General features: G+C 36.5%; 1 protein-coding gene and 1 long non-coding RNA gene across 3 annotated transcripts in view; one reads left to right on the forward strand and one right to left on the reverse strand.

The window, feature by feature from the left end:
* LOC127853671 (transmembrane protein 216-like) overlaps positions 1-16,678 on the forward strand; it is a 40,802-nt gene that overhangs the window by 1,517 nt on the left and 22,607 nt on the right. Inside the window, exon 1 of one of the 2 annotated variants that reach the window (XM_052388373.1) lies at positions 3,291-3,386. The exons of the other annotated variant lie outside the window; for it this stretch is intronic. Within the exon in view, the coding sequence (XP_052244333.1) occupies positions 3,353-3,386 (34 nt within the window). The 5' untranslated portion in view covers positions 3,291-3,352. Of the gene's footprint in view, positions 1-3,290; positions 3,387-16,678 lie in introns of those variants that run through there. 2 annotated transcript variants of the gene reach the window in all.
* Positions 4,134-5,919, reverse strand: LOC127853673 (uncharacterized). Its single transcript, XR_008036712.1, has 2 exons — positions 4,942-5,919; positions 4,134-4,639 (listed from the first exon to the last, which is right to left on the reverse strand). It is a non-coding gene; the product is annotated as an uncharacterized LOC127853673 (long non-coding RNA).

Below are 16,678 nucleotides of genomic sequence, written 5' to 3' on the forward strand. Positions count from 1 at the left end.
TTCGTGGTGATAATGGAAACTCCTCTCTGCGACAATACCGTCATCGCATTGTTTCGTGCGAATTTCCTTGGAGTCAGATCGCGGTGATACATTTCAGAAGCGAAATAAAAAGTTACTGAAGATTACATAATGATCTGCTTATCAACTAATCGCTATGGTTATTCATTATTGCATGTATTAAGAATAATATGCATGTATATGAAAGCATTTCTGTTTTTTTTTAAATTAATTTCATTTGAGAAAATGAAGGCAGTAATTTTACATTGACATTATTACTGGATCCATGACGTGCATTCTATATCCATATTTATTACTTTCGATAAAATTTAACATTTAATTAATAATGATTTTTATAGATTTATTGATTTTAAAACTTCATAACATAAGAAGCTGTGTTTTGTACTTGGTACTACAAACTTGTAAATGCTACAATATAGTAACAATGGTAATTCAAAAACAGAATCAGCAGAGTAATCTTTTTAGACGTAGGCTACAATTTTTCCTTTAACAAACCAACCGAAACACCCTTAAGGTCACCGCCTTAAAAGAGTTTATAGACAGCATTGATAGTTTTCCGTTAATTCTTCATAAAACATACCCGTGTCGTCGGGCATCTTACCCAGAACTCGTAGTTAGTTTTGTTAAGTTCCTATGTACACCTGTAAGTTGTATTTGCTTAATTTAAATATTTTCGATGACAGCAGTTACATGCCACTGATCTACTATTGATATCTCGGCTAAGTCCGGAAAGGTCTCCTGTCCCAACAGCAATCTAAAAGGCGTTACTATGTAGAAGGAAACATTAAAAGCTTTTCCAAACAAATAACCTGAATGTTAGCCATCGGTGAAGCTATTATACTAGTATTTTTTGTGAATAGGTTGGTTAGTACATAGCTTAGTCGTGGAAATAATTAAGTACGTCATAGGTTCGACATTAGTAAGTCTTTATGACGACAACGCTAGATTGGGTGAGGGACTAAATACGTCGTATGAACTTGTTGTAAAGACACATTCCACATTATCAGAATACGTGCAGTTCGAAAATAATTGTAAAGCGCAAATCTCTCCGTTCATATTTTTGATATTACTTTTACTAAACTCTGTACTCATCTCTAAGAGGCTGCAGTCTGGGCCTGACCAAGAACCTTCACCACACACAAACGTTGAAGATCTCAGGTACAGTTCCCGGCCATCTTTCCTTCCATGTACGCAATTTATCACCTCAATGCGATGCATATTACCAAAACCAAATGGACCTGTATGTAGAAATAGACTCGTTTTGATTTATTTGTGCAGTCTCCTCCTTCAGGAATCGCATTTTCCAGAACCGAACCCAGGCCCAAGGCAACCTAAATAGCCATGTGGATTCTGCAACAAGGCAGTAAAGTGGAAAACACCTAGGGTGTGTTGTGACAGCTGCTATACCTGGTGCCATACAGAATGCATGGGCATGCCACCGCACATACGAGGCACTCATCGGTAATAGCGTGGGAATGCATCCAGTGTGGTATCCCAAATTTCCGTCTAGCTTCTTTGACCTTACTCTCTATGAAACAGCAAACAGCTATGAAATACTGAACACGGACCACAGTAGAATGTTTGAGCTCGCGTACTCACTTGACGAAGGCATCCAGACCGACATGGTCGTGCTCGACTTCAGCAAAGCGTTCGACCGGGTCCCAAACCAGCGCCTTCTAAAAAAATTGGGCCACTACGGCATCCGAGGAAGCACCCACAGATGGATCTCATCACTCCTGTCCAACCGTTCGCGGCAGGTCATTGTGGAGGGTGCCACCTCCGATCAGGTTCCGGTCGTCAGCGGCGTGCCTCAGGGTACTGTCCTAGGGCCGCTGCTATTTCTCATCTTCATAAACGACCTACCAGACGGACTGAAGTCATCTACAAGGCTGTTTGCTGATGACTGGATTGTCTATCGCCAAATCAGAGCCAAAGAGGACTGTGACATCCTGCAGAACGACCTACAAACCCTATCTGAATGAGAACATACATGGGGAATGGAGTTCCACCCACAGAAACGCAGTGTACTTAGAGTCACCCGGAAGCGCCGTTTGATAGAACACTCATATCTTTTGAAAGGAACAACCCTAACTGTGGACAAATCAACAAAATACCTTGGTGTGGACATCCACTCCACGCTGTCTTGGTGCACTCATATTGACCGAACCACCAAGAAAGCTTACAAAATGCTGTGCTTCCTACGTAGAAATCTTAGGCACAGTCTTCAAGCCACAAAAGTAAATGCCTATAAAACACTGGTGTTACCCATCTAAGAATGCTGCGCATCAATTTGGAACCCTCAGACAAAAGAACAAATAAAGATAATTGAAATGGTCCATAGAAGAGCAGCACGTTTTACCACCAACCGTTACCGCAATACCAGCAGCGAAACCGATATGCTGAATCTACTTCAATTGGAGTCTCTTGAGGACAGACGCACTAAACTCCAGCTAGTGATTCTATACAAGATCATACATGAACTTGTCGACATACCAAGTGAACACTACCTATCAGAAGCACCAGCGCGAACACGTCAGAACATACATAGCTAGGCATACAAACACTACTCAACATCATCAGATGTCTTTAAGTTCAGTTTCTTCCACAGAACCACCCCAGTGTGAAACAGACTACCAGCTACAGTAGCTGAGGCACCCTTTTTGGTATCCTTCAAATGGGAACAAGCGACGCTGCATTTCTAACAAGGGGCCGGTTTCACTCCCAGCTGGTTGTATGACCAGGTGGGATTATCTCTCTTTTTCCTTCCTTTTATTATGTATCTATTCTTATTTTTCCTAATTTAAATATGTTGTATTGTGTACTTTATCTGTATTATCTCTTCTAACCTTATATACTCTGAATATATACTATTATATTGTACTTAATTTGTATCACCTCGTGTATTTTTATATAATCTATCTTTCTATCCATCTTTATACTTCTGTATTAAGCGCCACTATCCGTTGAGTAATTGTCAAGTTTGACTGGCCAACGCATTGATGTTGATGTAGATGTAGATATCACAATTATCTTATAAACGTGTGCCAAATCGTTATTTTGGCGAAAAATGACATCATGGATGTTATGTAAGTGTATTATTTTCCATGCTTATTCTCTGCGACGAAACTCAATACAGGGTGGATTTTCAGTCAAACAGAAAAATATCTTGAATTAGCACGTGTCACCACGGCTTAAGAGATTTGGGTGGTGTCAAACAATTACTTCCGAAGAAAGTGAAGATCGGGTACCAGAGTGACGGTTATATAGTGGGTGTAATCCCGTTCTGTTTTACATTACACCGTCTCGACTGGACATCGCAACCAATTGTTTGAAAATGGCGGCTGGTCAGACAACGAAACCTAACAGAGGTATTGTTGAACACAACAAGAATAACTCGCTTTTGTTTCTGATTTTAAATATAAACCTCTTTGAAATATATTTAGTTTTTATGAATTGAATGTCATTTTTATATGATACATGTCGTTTTGTCGTCAATATCACTGCTACTTAGATGTCTAGACCTGCCTTGACATGAAATTGAAGTGGGTGGGGTAATATAGGTTACACATGCCCAATTAATTTCCTTCTTTGTTATATATAGAATTCGCAATCTTTGATCTCAAATTTCACCATGACCGAGCGATAAGCCAATATATAACTATACATGACTGGAAAGGTGGTTTCATAAACTTACAAAAAAACTGCATTTGAAAAAATTCTATACGGTGTAACTCAAAATAATTACCTTAGAGCATATGAACCGGTTTTGACAGCTACCGGCACTGCCATTTGAAGGCAAAAACGATGCCCTACTATTGAGGCTGGCAACCACTAACATACAAAGAAATGCACAAATCAGGCCTTTTGCCCTGTGACTTACACATGTACCTTTAAACTGACACCTAAACTCTTCATTTCAGATGCATTTTTAAAATCTTATACACCAGGACCTGCATCATATGTACTAAGTAGCAAACCGACTGCATGTAACCCCCCAAATTCCACTTCCGTTTAGGATAATGTAACCTATAAGGGAACCCAACCCCTTCAAATTTGAATTAAAGGCACTTTTTCCATAGGTATAATCTGTTTTAAAAAAGATCACAAAGTTCCAGTACCATGACACACAGATTTATTCATTAAAGTTGACGTTGAAAGCGTCACGCGTAACAGCGTTTCGCGTCAAGAATTAAGGTAGAAAAGCCGACCTTGGTTACATCATACAGACAGCACTTAGACTCCATACAAGGCATCACTTTCGATTCTAATAGCATAGCAGATGTAACATATGACTTAATAAGTGAAAACAAATCATCAATGGCATTATATGTGCATCATAGCAGGTTTTGAACAAGATCCGAACAAACTTTTTATATATTTTTTGGCACATTTTAGGTAAAATCCATGTAGAAGCAGCATTTCTGATGTCATTTGACCCAACAAAAGGGCTTGCTTGCATGGGAAAACAACACACTTTACTTCCTGACGCAAAAAAAGTCATCGTCAGACATGAGCTTTAAGTTTTCTGTCACACCTGGACCTATGATTCCTCGGCTCGAGTTCCGTCTCGGACAGGCTCCGGAAAGTGTCAGTCTGGCCCGGGTGCTCAATTCCGTGTAATCTGAGAAAACAAAAAGTTGTTTAGTGCACATTTACCCATTACGGTGCTAACTTATGTAAGTGAGATACAATTAGAGTAAGCTTTCAATAGTCTGTGTGGCTTTATTTACTGTAAACGGATAAGTCACCATGCCGGCATCACATTGTCGGGCACACTGGCAAAGTTATCGCCACAAAATGTGGTTTCAGAGCTGCAGTAATTGTAAAAAACAACAATTTGCCTAATTTTGGTGACAAAAGTGTGCCATGATATCAAAGAAATCATTTTACAATAGATTTCATTGAAAATAACAGCGTACTAACCTGCAAAGACACCGATCCTCTCGACACGACTGGGCGAGTGTTGAGGGCCGTCTCCGAATCAGTCATACTGTGCAGTTTTTGATGGCCTGTCACTTCAGCCGGACTTGTAAACCAATTGGACAGCAGTTCAGGCAGAGCTATAGACTAATTCCGACACCACCTAAAAATGTACATTTAGGTTTACGTATAATATTGAGGTCACTTAAATACAGATTCCCTGCTGTTTTTCACGCACGGTCTATCACAACAACATCGTTCCAAGAAAGAAAGCATAATATTATTATCCTTTTTGTGTTTTCAGCTGAATACTTGATTTAACTTGAACTCAGCAAGATATCCAAACAGGAAAAATAAGGCAAAGTAGTGTTATTCTGAGTAGATCTGCCTGGCGGGATTGAAAGCGAAGGCAGATAGCAGTGTCGGTCCAAAATTGCTTGCATGGAAAAACAACACACATTACATTTTAAATAGTAAAAGGCTAAAAGTAAACAATAGCAATAAATACAGATGAAATAAAGACAGGAATTAGGTTCATTATTGAGATTGATGCAAATTAATGTCAAAATGTCACTGAAAAACAATACCGAGTGTTTACGTAGTCTTAGAATGTGTCTTCGGAACAGGTTTCGGAGTGATTTTCAAGCATTTACCCCCCTTAGGACCCCAAGTGCAACAGCCCAATTGCAAACAGCCCTTAATTGGGTCAAAATGACATCTGGTAGTTATGTTTTGCAATACAGAGAGTTTTTGATGGTAAATTGTCAACATTCTGGAAGACGACTAACTTGGTCGGAAGTTCTTAAAGGTTACACATGCCCAATTAATTTCCTTCTTTGTTATATATAGAATTCGCAATCTTTGATCTCAAATTTCACCATGACCGAGCGATAAGCCAATATATAACTATACATGACTGGAAAGGTGGTTTCATAAACTTACAAAAAAACTGCATTTGAAAAAATTCTATACGGTGTAACTCAAAATAATTACCTTAGAGCATATGAACCGGTTTTGACAGCTACCGGCACTGCCATTTGAAGGCAAAAACCATGCCCTACTATTGAGGCTGGCAACCACTAACATACAAAGAAATGCACAAATCAGGCCTTTTGCCCTGTGACTTACACATGTACCTTTAAACTGACACCTAAACTCTTCATTTCAGATGCATTTTTAAAATCTTATACACCAGGACCTGCATCATATGTACTAAGTAGCAAACCGACTGCATGTAATCCCCCAAATTCCACTTCCGTTTAGGATAATGTAACCTATATAAAACAAACCCACCCAAACAAAACATAACAAATATTGCGGTTTATGAACATAACAATTGAGCTCGATAAAATTCATCTGTTAACCTACTGGTTAGTGGGTTCATTTCAGACAGGAGTATTTATTTGACATCCTACAGCCGGTCGGGTAGTTCCGGATCTTGGGTAATATTTCCGAATCAACTCTATGATTTAATTAAAATTATATGATTATAGGTGCTACCTAATTAACGGGCAAAAGCTTTTTTGAAAACGATGTTTTTTTTAAAATAAATATATGGACATAATTGTGTTCAAAATATTATAGTTGTTTCAATAATAAAGTAATGCATCCAAAAAAGTCAATCTTCAAACCAGTAACATGTTCCTAGCTTTAAGATCTAGCATCTTATAATTGTGTGTGTTTTCTATCCGCAGGAATTTAAAGCTGGTTCGATGGCTGCGGTATAGTGTATATGGTGTCTGCTTAGTCACTGGGAGACCTCTGTATTGATCTCTTATGTGGGAGGGTTCTTTAGATAATCCTAAAGACACTAAGTAACTGATATAACCAAGGAAACAGTTTGTTTCAGCAAATGTGTCAATTCAACTTAAGCTTGCTAAAGCAGTTGATTTTAATTTAGCACACACTGATTTAACATAATCAAAATAATGTGATGTGTCAAATCAATTTTGATTGACAGGATTTTTTGTATTACCATTATGTGGAACAGAAAGACAGCATACTTGTTTTGAAAATTAAAATAGTTCATAAATACAGGTATCTTGCAAGGTTCTAATGTTCTTTCGCAAACTATTGGCCAGCGCCCTCACACTATTTGGGGGAAGGGGTCTGCAGCCCTTAGGAGGGGGAATTTTTTGTAAATGGGGGAATTTTTATAACGAAAAAAACAGACTATGTTTAACTGTTATAAACATATATTTCTATATATGCGACTGTCTGTATAGGACAGAAAGGTGAACTTTTACTCAATCTATATAACAGTAATCTTATTTAAAGGTCCGCCATTATGTCCTTTTTGTTCCTAAAACAAGCTAGTGCTGTGTCTGTTTGCATGCAAAGTCTGTCTTAAACCAAAGATCGCGACCATGATATATCCGGTGCGCGATATAAATTGTCAGGTTATTCATGCATGTTTATGTATGTATTAGCTTAGTTTGGCAATCTCAAAACACGTTATTTACCTACCTTATTGAAGTGTTATATCCATATGTTATTCATTAGTATAAAACAAAACATTATTCCATGTCAGTATTTTCAAATGCGTATAATTAAATTTGTGATCAATTGTCAAGTTTTGTTGTTCAAGAAAGCATGCACAAATTAGACCAGCGCCCTCACACTACTTTGGGGGAAGGGGTCAGCAGCCCTAAGGAGGGGGAATTTTCGCTGCCTTTCCCTTTTTGGGGGATTTTTCGGCGTAAGCTGTATTAAGCCAGCTTTTCACCTTAGCCTGACCTTTGTAAGTGTCCAATAAAATTCAAATAAAATTTCCCGCGGCTAGGTACGAATGAATACACTTCATTTATTCCATTGGCTGATTTGAGTATACCACCAGAACATTGGAAACATATCCGCGTCTTTGTTACACTGTTTTACTGTATGAAACAATTTTATCTCTAATGAAAAGGCTTAATAGATAGAACAGTTTTACACTCAATTCTCGACATCAATACAGTTTGTGCGTACACCTTTTATTTTCAGAGTATTACCAGCGCAAAAGCGTTTATACTTAAAAGGCTATGTTCTCATATTTAGTACTTACTTCCATATTCCTGTCAACATGTTAACATGTAAAAGTATAAAGAGCAGCGGAAGCGAGGCCTCACTTTAAAGCATTGCATTTCAACCCGCGAGTTTTCGGGTCAATTCGCGGACATTCAGAGTTTATATACAGGTCATCACCGGAGTTCGCGGCCAGTAAAATAATCGTTATAAAATAAAGATGCTATCCGTGAACTAGGTGACCTCGAATTTTCTTTAGACCAGAAATATGTTAAATGAAGATATTCAGCAATATAATTATGGTATGTCAATAATAGATTCTTAATGTGTTTTCAACAATACAATGATAAATATTATTTTTGATAAATTTAACAATAATTATTCCACCATATTGCCTAATGTACTAAAGTGATATTATGAGCATGTAACAGTTTATAGGTGTCTATCGCAACCGTTGATTATTTTTGATGTTTCTACTTCATATACACTTATATTAATTAATGCAGCATCAACATACTAAAACAATATACCAGAAAGAGAAAAATAATGCATTTGAATATCAACCGTACTTTCGTTTGACAACTGATCAGGCGTTTACGAGTTGAACCTAAATTTAGTTTTAGTGCAGATTTGTTCATACGACACAAAGACACAATATTGTTTTACGGATCATTTCGGCTTACAGGACTGGGTGGGTCACGTAAGAATATCGAATATAAATTTTTATTTTTATAAACAACTGGTAGCAAGGTGAGTTGCAGATAATTGATCAGTAACCACATTTTAACTAACTATTTTGACCTGTTAATTCTTTTCAGTTCTTTTCAGTTCAATTCAACAGTGCAAAATGCCCATAATATCACTTTAAGCATGAGCACGATGATTCTCGATACTGTTAATAATCGAATCAAATAGCAATGCCCGACAAACCTCTTAAACAGGTTTGTTCGAAGAACGCGCCTATAAATACGGATACTTCTCGTGTGGCCGGTTGACTCATATGTTTAAATTTCACTTCCATTCTTCTTTTGGTTTTCTGTTTTGTATCTATAGGTTTATATATGTTATAATGTAAAATAAGCCGCGAAAACTCCGCGTAACATCCCGTACTGCGTGTGATGCAGCTAAGAACTGCACAGAAAAAGACATTCGCTATCCTTGATCTCATTCATTAAACTATTTACGCCGTATATCTTTTTTAAAGATATTTCTTGTTTTACTTACCCTCTCATTATTATTATTATCTCATTACATTTGTACATGTTTGCACTTTATTCATTGCATTTTTCATAATTTAGTATGTTTGCAAAGATTAAATTGAAATAGAATTGAGATATAATAATCATGAGACACATCTTTTTTTTTTTTTTTTTTTTTAGGGGGAATTTTTCCCCCTAAAAGGGGAAAAAAGTATACTTTTCAGGTGGGGGACTGCCGCCGAATTTCGTCGGCAGATTTTATAGATTGAGGGCCCTGTAGACCCATGTACAAAATGACGCCATTCATTCTCATGGAAAACATGGGCTTTAATAGTACCTCTAAATTAAAAGCAAGTAGTTTACACTGTATCTAAGGCGCAAAGATTGTTGAGATAGGTCAGTATTGACTTGTGACATTTACAGTTATAATTGTATACACCTTCATGTGTGCACTGGTGTGTTTCGGCAGTTCAAAGCAAATTCAAGAGAGAATGGTAACACCCGAAATGACCTGTGATGTTTTGCAAATAGTGTTATTGTTTATCGCAGTACAAGTGTTAAAGTGATGTACAATGAAAGCAGACAATCTGGTCAAAACTGGATTATGAATATCGGATTCAACACAAAATTAAAGTGGGTGAAAAAAGGGTAAAATACTAGTTTGATATATAAGAGTCAATTTTCAACTATTTTCGGGGGCAGATTTGATAGATTGAGGGCCCTGTTGGCAAATAGTTTAAATTTTGAACTTTGATAGATTGAGGGCCCTGTTGGCAAATACTTTAAATTTTGAACATGACCCCAACCTATAAACAAGAGCAGACAACTCTATCAAGCATTTTGTCATAATTATGGCCCTTTTTCCACTTAGAATATGCAGCAAATGTTAAAGTTTGCGTACTACCCCAGGGATTTCAATAGATGCAGAATCCTGCGTTTTGACGCGAGCAATTTGAAAATGACTCGTTTTTGACCCGACCATTTTTTCTGCCGTGCGTCATTTTGACGCACCGAAAATTTGACCCGCGCGTCAGTCAGTTTACATCTAACCATATTTCCATGATGTAAATCCCTTTATGCTTCTGATTGACATTCATGCCCCAGTATTGGAAACTCGGTCAATACATAAGGGGATACCACAGGCTTCGTTTATCTTATCTAATCTCTTCCAATAAACATGTCATCGTTTAAAGAGTGCGTATGCGCATTAATTGGGAAATTAGAAGCACATGCATATGCCGTTAAAACAGTTCCTTTGAATTATGGTGCATAATCCATAATACAATCCAAACAAAACACCTTTGACTAATTGCTTTGTAAACAAAACGAGCAACTATTAATTGACATACACTCAAAGTTTCTTTTTGGCCCGTATTATAAATTGTCAACACTTTAATCCAAACTGCGAGTTCAACAATTGTTTATATCGGAAAGACCAATTAACGCGACAACGAACACGGCACCGAACTTAGTTACACTTTTTGCGAAATAAGTTTACACAATACAGCACCTGGTCTTGAAAGTTCAAAGCAGCCCTTTGAAGTGGCGCTGATTAGCAGGTAGCGTCTAGCGAATTGAAAACTTTAAATGTATTTCATGTGACGTCATTGCCTAAGTTAATTGCTTAAATCGTAACCGTTACACAATCGTTTGTGAACTTGTTAACTCGGCTCGGATTAATTGTTTGTGAAAGTTGTAATTCGGTATTTAAAAAGTACTTTAAAGACAGTGCCGAGCATCATCATCACACCTTTATGGCGAGAGAGTTGTGAAAACGATACCCGTATTACAATTTTATGCGGCAACACTTCAATTTTAGTACATGTATATTTCATCATGTCCATTTATAAAACTGAAGCATATTGTTTTTCTACAGCCACATTATTATTTTTTGCCTTAATTCAATGCCATAACTTCTTTATTTATGATCACATTTTATTATTACTTTGACAAAACAACACTTACCTGAATACCACAATGGATTCCACCCAAACAATACCCCATGCCCCTACCCAAAATCCCTTCCCCCCCCCAACCCGACCCGCCCCCAATTTTTTTTTTTTAAGCATCATCTTATAAATTACCACACCCCACATTATACCCCCCCCCCCCCAATTTTTATGCCCCCCTTCAAAGAAGAGGGGGTATATTGCTTTGCTCATGTCGGTCGGTCGGTCTGTCGGTCTGTCCACCAGGTGGTTGTCAGACGATAACTCAAGAACGCTTGGGTAGGATCATGAAACGTCATAGGTACATTGATTATGACTCGCAGATGACCCCTATTGATTTTGAGGTCACTAGGTCAAAGGTCAAGGTCACGGTGACCCAAAATAGTAAAATGGTTTCCGGATGATAACTCAAGAACGCTTAGGCCTTAGGATCATGAAACTTGATAGGTAGATTGATCATGACTCGCAGATGACCCCTATTGATTTTCAGGTCACTAGTTTTTTTTTAAACATCATCTAATAAATTACCACACCCCTTATTATACCCCCCTCTCACCCCCCCACCTACCCCCCCACCCCCCCAAATTTATTTTTTTTCCTTTTTTTATTTTTGAAAGATCGTCTAATAAATTATTGAATATGAACAATTCCCCATGATGGCTTACGTTAAACTGTCAAGCACTTGAATAGTCGAGCGCGCTGTCCTCTGGCAGCTCTTGTTTTATTACTAGTTTAACATTGATTTGCATACTTAGTGCTTTTACATACTTGTGGTAAGTTTTGTATCCTGGTCTAGTGTAAGTTCGTGGATATAACAAATAGAACAGCTTTATAAGCAATTATATTTTTATTTTGATCAATTTAATATAAATAAGCATAAATTAAATCTTTACCTGTTTGAACAATCGAAAAGAAACAAATTCAATTGTAATCTTGACTTCCAAATTCAAGTTAGCAAACACCATCCATTAGTATGCACTGCCATTTTAAATTCATGTAAGTTCGTGGCTGACACATGTGACGTCATTACTCCAGAACAGCTGATTAGGTCAAATGAAAAATGTGTGTTTCTAAACATGTTTTAGTACATTAATGAAAACAATAAAAAGATAATAAACTTGAGCTTTATACTATCGCTATTTTTAAATCAGATTTGGGGTTTTCCGAAAATTGGAGAATCCGTTTTTGTCAACTACGGAAAAACAAAATCGTAAAAAATGTGATATTTGATAATTATTAATGGAAAATATGGAGCAAATTATAGGATAAATAGACTAAAATGTGAGTTTATGTTAAAGATCAAGTTTATCATGCTTGGCTCGAACCATGTTAGCGCTCGGCAAGCCTCGCGGTACATTGGTTCTAAGCCTCGCATGATAAACTTTATCTTTATCCAAAACCCACATAACATTCTATATGTACATGTAACTGAACAATGAACATTTATAAAGAACATTATTTAATGAAATATTTAACGAATTAAAAAAACTATTCTGTAAACGGTAACAATGACATTTACCAGGTAATTAGGTCTATTCTTCAAAATCAACACAGTGGGGACAGTAAAATTTGTCCCCATTTTCAACATTGACTGTTGGACAGCAGTAGGAAAGGTGGACCCAGTGCAGGCAAGGCCAACCTCCTCGCATCCCATCACACTGTGCCCACTTGGCAAATATGATGTTTTTGTTTGGTTTCATTTCAATGGGTTGGTGGAAGCCACATACATACACAGCATGGCTCATCATCAATGATGTCTGTGTTATTTTCAGTGGGTTCAGGCATGCAGTGTTAGATGGTCTGGGTGCTGGTGACATCACGTTTGACTGTGGAGTTGATGCTCTTGCTTTGTCTGCTGTACAAGGATTCATTTTTGTTTCAAAGTTCTATAAAAGTTCACACATGTTCCATCCAAGTAAACCACCAGAACCAATAAATAAGATCACCACAACTAACAACTGTGTGTATAGCTTGGAAACGTTGATAGTTAGGAATCCCTCCTTTTTTGATTTCTGGAAACCAAAACTGTCAGTGTTGATCGTTAGAATGGCGTGTGTGATGCCCAGCTCTTGGCTTGGCAGAACAGCTTCTAAAAACGGAAAACCAACAAATATCTTAAAGTTTGATAAATGATGCAGACACTTTATTAATGTCATGTTTTTGTTGTTGATTTCGAATCTGGGATATTTGTTTCGAAAGATTTTGGTACGAAAATCCAACAGTATTAGATTTTGTGGTTTTAGGCCTAAACTTTATATAGTGATGTGTAACCATTCGGGATGCGAGCAGACGCGGTGTAAATACGTTTAAAATAAGCTAAAAGACTAAAAATTTAATCGGAATATCGTCAAATTTTGTGAATAAATGTGTTGCTGATGGATAACAATCAAAACTCACCAGAATATTGCCCATGATCACACGTAAAACAGCTGTCTGAGAGCGAATGGAAAATGCGTCACGAATTCTGACAAGTAAACACTGGGCGCTGTAGATGCGCAGTGGTTAGCTCCCCTTAAAATTTTGAGAGCTCGAAATCAACGCCGATGTACATGAATTCAGCGAATCAATTTTTTACAACAGTTTTATTTATTGTTTAGTGAGGATAATAATAACATTAAGATGTTGCATTTATAGAATGAAATAAATTCGCAACTAAACAAACAGAGGCAGAACATGGACAAGATAAGTATACAAGGGAGGTTGCATCGCGTAAATATATGTGGTGTGTCGAAAATATTTCAGATGTATCCCTTGTCTTTTTTTTTGGTCTAAATTTCTATGTGTATGAACGGTCAACGCCCGCGAGGTTTTTTTTTTGCCCGATTTTAAAGCCGATATTCGGCTATGTTCCCATCCCAAAAAGTATACTTTTTTCCCAAAATGTGGCAAAAAATTCCCAATTTCCAAAAAAAAAAAAAAAAAAACTTTTTTTTTTTTTTTTTTTTTAGAAAGAAGTCTAATGCGTATTTTATCTCAATTTCAATTCAATTACATCTAACAAAGTATTATATGATTTTGTTCTTTTAACTTGAATGATTATAAAGAGTTATATCAAATTTAGTATTTCCCTATAATCAGTGGACTTTTCATGTGGAAAAAAGGCTAATGATTTTATTTTCCCAATTTCATGAAAATGCCGATAAAATTCCCAATTCCAAAGCCATGGGCTATCTTCCCAAAAAGTGGGAAAAAAAACCTGCCCGCTACGCTGGCTTTTGCCCGTATTAGTCTAAAAGATATTTACATATAAATATAACTGTGATTATTGGAAAATGTGATCAATTTCAAGCAATAACAAAGTTTTGCTTCTTATTTAAACGGTGTTTTCATTGAAAATCACGCTCTGGTGACTATCACAGTCGTGTCATTTTACCGTCGCACCGTCTATCTATAACACGCGTCCACAATTGAAAGACGATTTAGAAGCACATTTCTTTGGTAAATGCTTGTACATTTGGTATGAATTTGTTTATTTATTAATATTTTTAAATTCCTGTGAGTGATTTCAGTATATGTTAATGATTTATGGAAAGAAAAGCATGGAAATTGCACCTCGTGTACAAGTCAGTTGCAAATCAGCTGATTGGGAAAAATCTCAAAACAGTTGTTTATTGTTTAAAATATTGTGTTTGTAATATTTAAAAGCTCTAGCTACCACAAAAGTTTATATATATATATATATATATATGAAATGAAAAGGGCCTAGTTTCTCATAAATTTGATTTATTGTTTCATTGGAATTATTTAATTATACAGGTAATACTATTTTGTGACTTCAATGTCGAGAAATACAGAGAATACGATTGAATTTCTTTTATTCTGTCTGTCTGTCTGCCCCAAAACTTTAACGTTGCTCATAAAATGAAACTTTATAGACCTGGTTCTCCAAACTTTACATGTTCATGCATCTGAGTGAGATCTATTATGCAAACCAGTTATGGGGCATTAGGTCTAAGTCACAAGGTCAAGGCTAACACATACAGTAAGCATTTAATTGTTGCATGCATCTTGATTTGTTTTTATGTTTATGTGTGTAGTAATAAGTTATAATATTTAAAGGTACATGTATAATAGCGGAGTAATAAAAAAACCAGTGGAGTGCTAAAAACTGTACTATAGAAAAATATTATGGATTACAAAATAATGGTAAGATGTAGTGCTGGAAGGAGATTGGTAATATTTTTAATATTTATCCTATTTTTAATGTGTATTTATGCTGTGATTTTGCATTTCAGATAATTGTCAAGTAGGACTGATGGGTCCTTATAAGCATGGGTGCTCTGCACCGTCATTGGCAAAGAGGCTGAAGCGGATACTTTTATATATTTTTACATTATTGTGATCCTATTATTGTTAAATGTTGTCATAATATGTTATTTACCAAGAATTTAACTTGATATCTAGTATTGTTTTCCATTTCTTTACCATTTTTATCCCAGAGGTACTGGTTTATGTTATTTTTTTTGGATATAACTTAAATTACATTATTTTTACATTATTGTGATCCTATTATTGTTACATGCTATCATACTATGTTATTTACTAAGAAAGTAACTTGATATTTAGTATTGTTTTCCATTTCTTTAGCAAATTTATTCCAGAGGTACTGGTTTATGTTATAATTTTTATGGATACTTTTATATATTTTTGCATTTTTTTTATCCTATTATTAGCATTCAGTCATGCATTCCAGAGGTACTTGTTTATGTTCAGCTGTCATTTTTATGCCCCCAAATATTGTTTTTGGCCTGTCTGTCTGCCTGTCATTATGTCCCAAAACTTTAATCTTAGTTACCGTTTTGTGATAACTTTTGCAATATTTTAGATAGAAACTTGATATTTGGCATGCATGTGTATCTCATGGAGCTGCACATTTTGAGGGGTGAAAGGTCAAGGTCATCGTTCAAGCTCAAAGGTCAAACAAACAAATCCAAGGAAAGTAATAAGCATTAAAGGGAGATAATTATCTGTTCCTGCCATATGATAAAAAAATCAAAGCGGCGCAATAGGGGGCATTGTGTTTCTGACAAACACACTCTTGTTATAAATACATTTATATAAAGTTCTGTATTTTTTAGGACCTTAGTTATCCACACGCTTTTTGAAAAGCGTGGGGATATTGTGGTTATCTCCGCCGTCTGTCCGTCCGTCCGTCCTGGCCACTATCTCCTCCTACACTATAAGCACTAGAACATTGAAACTTACACACATGGTAGCTATGAGCATATGTGCAACCCTGCACTTTTTGGAATTTTGATCTGATCCCTGGGTAAAAAGTTATCGGGGTTGGGGTGGGGCCAGGTCATAGATTTTCACTCATTTTTTTATGTTATTTTACATAAACTTCTTCATTTCTACACTGATTTACTTCAAATTGATACTGAACATCTCTTATGACAATACGGTCAATCTCAGCTATGCATGGCCCCATTACCAACCCTGGGGCGCCCCGCCCACATAGAACACGCCCACCCAAAATTGCCTTTTACTATAACTTCTTTATTTCTACACCGATTTACTTCAAATTGATACTGAACATCTCTTATAACAATACGGTCAATCTCAAATATGTATGGCCTCATTACCAAC

The sequence above is a fragment of the Dreissena polymorpha genome, chromosome 12, assembly GCF_020536995.1.
Source record: "Dreissena polymorpha isolate Duluth1 chromosome 12, UMN_Dpol_1.0, whole genome shotgun sequence".
NCBI lineage: Eukaryota > Metazoa > Mollusca > Bivalvia > Myida > Dreissenidae > Dreissena > Dreissena polymorpha.